The sequence below is a fragment of the Artemia franciscana genome, chromosome 20 (genome assembly GCF_032884065.1).
Source record: "Artemia franciscana chromosome 20, ASM3288406v1, whole genome shotgun sequence".
Classification (NCBI taxonomy): Eukaryota; Metazoa; Arthropoda; class Branchiopoda; order Anostraca; family Artemiidae; genus Artemia; species Artemia franciscana.
In genome coordinates this window covers 15,952,149-15,956,894 of record NC_088882.1, presented here as the reverse complement: position 1 = coordinate 15,956,894, position 4,746 = coordinate 15,952,149, and the positions used below count along the sequence as shown (strand labels likewise).

The 4,746-nt window shown below is 32.6% G+C and overlaps 1 protein-coding gene across 1 annotated transcript in view; it reads right to left on the bottom strand.

Annotated features, from left to right (window-relative positions):
• Window positions 1-2,132: 2,132 nt before the first annotated feature.
• Window positions 2,133-4,746, bottom strand: part of LOC136040002 (uncharacterized) — a 5,070-nt gene continuing 2,456 nt past the window's right edge. The window contains exons 2-3 of the mRNA XM_065724068.1: window positions 4,079-4,743; window positions 2,133-2,315 (exon numbers count right to left, since the gene is read on the bottom strand). Of these exons, the coding sequence (XP_065580140.1) occupies window positions 2,257-2,315; window positions 4,079-4,743 (724 nt within the window). The 3' untranslated portion in view covers window positions 2,133-2,256. The remainder of the gene's footprint in view (window positions 2,316-4,078; window positions 4,744-4,746) is intronic.

Here is a 4,746-nt window from a genome sequence, read left to right as displayed (position 1 = left end):
TTCTTTACACTAAATCGTAAGTTTTGTCCCAATTCTTTAAGAATGACCCCTGAATCAGAAAGGCCGTAGAATAAATAGTTGAAATTACTAAAAATACTTTTGCATAAAGAGCAAGGTATTTATCTCCTCCTAAATACCTCGCTCTTTATGCTAAAGTATTTTTAGAACCCCTCATATGCGTAATAATCTCTGTTCGATTTAAGTTTCAATGCTACTTCTTCCTTTCATTTGAAAAAAACTTTTCATGTTTATTTTTCATTGTTTTCTTATAGTAATGCTAGAAAATCCTGCGCCCTTTTCATTGAATTTTTCTTCCCCCATGACAGATTCCTCCAAGAGAAGATCCTCCAACATAGCCCCCTCTCCTCAGCCCCACCCCCAAACAAAATAAAATCTCCCTGAAAATGTCTTTACACTTCCCAATAACCATTACTATGTGTAAACACTGGTCAAAGTTTTTAACTTGCAGCCCCTCCCCCAGGGATTGTGGGGGAGTAATTCATCCCCAAAGACATAGTTGTTATGGTTTTTGACTATGTTGAACAAAATGGCTATCTCAGAATATTGATCCGTTGACTTTTGGAAAAAAATGAGTTTGGGAGGGGGCCTAGATGCCCTCCAATTTTTTTGGTCACTTAAAAAGGGCATTAGAACTTTCCATTTCCGTTAGAATGATACCTCTTGCGACATTTTAGGACCACTTGGTCGATACGATGACCCCTGGGAAAAAGAAAAAAAAACAAAACAAAAAAACAAACAAATAAACACGCACCCGTGATTTGTCTTCTGGCAAAAAATACAAAATTCCACATTTTTGTAGATAGGAGATTGAAACTTCTACAGTAGGGTTCTCTGATACGCTGAATCTGATAGTGTCATTTTCGTTAAGATTCTACTACTTTTAGGGGGTGTTTCTCCCTATTTTCTTAAATGATGCAAATTTTCTCAGGCTATTAACTTTTGATGGGTAAGACTAAACTTGATGAAACTTACATATTTAAAATCAACATTGAAATGCGATTCTTTTTATGTAGCTATTGATATCAAAAATCCATTTTTTAGAGTTTTGGTTACTATTGAGCCGGGTCGCTCCTTACTACAGTTCGTTACCACGAACTGTTTGATAAGCGTATTAGTCACATTAAGTCACCTTAGAGTTACATTTAGGTTTTGAACTTTTAATATATAGAATCACCACGAAAAAAAAAATTCAACTGATTATGGTTATTAAAACCACATTTTTAGATCTTTTGGTTACTTTTAAATGAATTGTTCACTATTTACAAGTTGTTTCCAGACTGTTTGACAGGCTTAATGACAAAGTTCTTATGCAAAGTTTTCAAGATGCATTTCTGATGTGTGAAAATAAAACAATTCCCCGAATAGCTTTTTGGTTTTTCTCAAGATCAATACAAAACCAAAGGTAACGAGATGTGGGGGGAATGAACTACATATTTCAAACTACATATATATTTGGAATGAACTACATATTTTGTAGCTTGTAGAATGCTGCCAAAAAATTTTGCCTCAAAGAATGGTTGAACGATTATACTCCAAAAACATTATAAACACAGCAAGCATTAATGTTAAAAAAAAGTCTTCAAATTACTTTACTGTCACGGAAGGAATTTTGTCATGAAAATGAAGCCTACTTTACCCGCATTATTTGAAATGACTAATCAAAAATTAAATAAAAAAAAAGTTTTTTGGACGAATAGAAATTATTCTGTATGAAAATGAGTTAATTCCTCCTCATTGTCTTATTCTCTTCACTAAAGTTTAACCTTTTGTCCCAGTTTTTAAACAAAGTGACACTTCTTAGTGACATTCTTAAATACAGTTTTTAAACAAAAAGCTTTTCTAAAAGTGTTTACAACTTTAGCATGAAGAGAATTTATTCTTCATTTTCCGACAAAAATAGCCCAAAAAGGTATTTCATAAAATTCATGGAGGGCAAACACCGCCCCACGCTCATTTGAAGCCCCTGAACTAAACTCCCACCCGTGTACATGATCCACAATAGTAAACGATTCCACAAATCCAAACCAATGTTGAGTGTCACACAATATGTTTAACCTTAATAATAGATGAAGACGAATGTACATATTTCAAAGAGTTATGTATTTTTTCTAATATAAATAATGTAAATAGAAATATATATTTCTTATATATATGCATAATATAACAACAATTTCTAAACAATGTATGTTCTTGTCAATAAGTAAATGTGTTCGTCAGTATTTGATTTTTGATCTGTCAATACTGCCCCAACCAAGGCACCAAGGAACCAGACTCCTGACTCCAGCTTATCGAACCTGTAATAATAAACATTAGTCACTTTATTCTTCAAAGTTATCAATTTTTGGAGATTAAGAAAATGAATAATAATCTATAAATATAGAACGACTCAGCTAAATAGTAACCGAAACTCCTGAATAATAAATTGTTGATAACACTAGATGCAACGAAAGAAAAGAATTTTTAAGCTGTTTCCAAGTTCATAAAGCCTATTTGATTTAATGCTAACCATTAAAAGTTACGAACTTGAATGAAAATCCCACTAACATACCAAGCAAACATTTAATATATAGAGATGATATTTTAGTTGTGTTAGGTTAGGTATTTATGTAATACGTTCTGTGCGCCCCCTTCTTTGTTGTGATTTTCATATTTTTTCTTTTACTAAAGTATTTTATTTTCATCCTATTTTTTTATATTTCATTAGCATTAATATAACTTCACTTCTCGTGTGTGTATCATATACTACACAGGAACCCGCTGAATTGCAAGAAAAAAATCTCCCTCCCTGCATTTTCAAGAACTGGTCCATTGGTATGTTTATTTTAACCGACGAATAATAAAGGACCTCAATGAAAAAAGGAACACTTTGGGAAATTTTATTTGTTTCAAATAAAAACCGCATATGAAGTTTGAGTCAAGCTCTATTGGCTCAAAGATGAACCTTTTCTTACACATTCCATTAATTTTTATTTTAGCAATATATTTGATTTACACTTACTTAATGATATCATATACATTCATTATAGACTTAACTATTTGATCAGGATGGAAGGAATAATTAGTCAAACCTAATAAAAATCATCACGGGTAAAAATCAACATAAAAGCATGAATTATGCGATAAGGAATAGATCAAACAGTTCGGAGTAGCGAACAGTAAGCAAGGAGTAACAAGGCTGAATAGTAACCAAAACTCTAAAATTGGAAATTATGTACCGATAGATTTGGCTAAATAATTGGCTCAAAAAATTTGCTGGACTTTCAAGAAATAATACACATTAAAAGTTACGGATTTCTTTTTATCAAAATTACAATATCAGATTCAGCTTTCAGAAAACTATACTGAAGTTATGTTTCAAGCTTCTATAAACTATTAAATTTTTGAGTTTGTTGCCAGGACAAAGGTCACTGATCAGTGTTCATTTTTCTCAAGAGTAATCGTATAGAACCGATGGTGATTGAACATTAGGAGAGGGCTCTTTCAAACGGACATGAAAAGTTCTTCTGTCCTCTTGTGAACAAAAAGATTATAGAGTGTAAATACCCCCCTCCAGCGTCATTTCCCCCCAAAATCGTCCGATTAAAATTTCGACACTAATATTTTGTTCAACATAGTTAAAAGATCCAATAGCCATACTTAGGGGTAACATGACCACTCAGTTCCTGGGGAGAGGGGTGGAAGCTCCGATTTTTTTTTTTTTATTGCATACGTACAGTATAGTATTTGTTATTGGGAAGTATAAAGATATTTTTCATACTAAAATTAAAAAAAAAATTAGTACTAAAAAACGTAAGAGAGAAAGATTGAGGAGAGGCTAACCTCCCTAAACTGCAGAATAATCTCTGTTCATCTTAAGATTTAATTCTGCTCCCTAATTTCAATCGAAAGAAAAACTTATTTTTTCAAATTCAGTTTCAACTTAGTTAAATTCGACTACATATGCAAATTTTTTAATGGGGAAATAAGTATTCATTTAAACAAATCGGGGGAATAAGCTTTGAAACTAATAATTTCTATATAAATTAATTTAAATACATGAATAAAATAAATCTTTTACCTTCTGGAGAAGATGAAGAAGGGCCAAAAAAGCCACTTTCGGTAGAAACTACTGATTCCTGTCTTGCCAATGATTCTTCTGAATGGATGTTTTGATGATTTTTGTTGTCCCATATTTCTGCTATATCCATATCCCATTTCAGAGTCATTAGTTTGAGATTATCTCTGGTTCTTGTCAGATCCTCTTTCATTTTCTCCATCTCTTCAGACAGATCACGCAAAGCCTTTATACCATAATCGGCACACATCTCACCTAATTTCCGCCGCTCATATTCATATTGAAGTTCAAAATTGCGCCTTTCTAAAAGGTGATGGGCCCAACCATATTTTTTATTAATGGTTTTAAGGTCTGATTTTAATATTTTATTCTGTTCGTCCAGTCTGACTAACTCTTCTTTGAACACTATACTAAGAGCTTTAAACGCTGATAACTCTTGGTTTAAAGTGACGATCTCCGGTGATTTTGAAAATGGTATTTTACTCCCTTTTAGGACCAGTTTCTCCTTTAGGTCTTCAAGCTCTTCTCTTAGGTCTGACCGGTTTAATTTAAGCTGATCTATTTCCACTTTCAGCTTCTGTTGCTTTGCTGATGAATTTCTTAATGTATCTGATAATTTCCTTTTTTCGCTTTTCAGTTTTTGATACCTTTGGAATAATTTTCGAAAACTG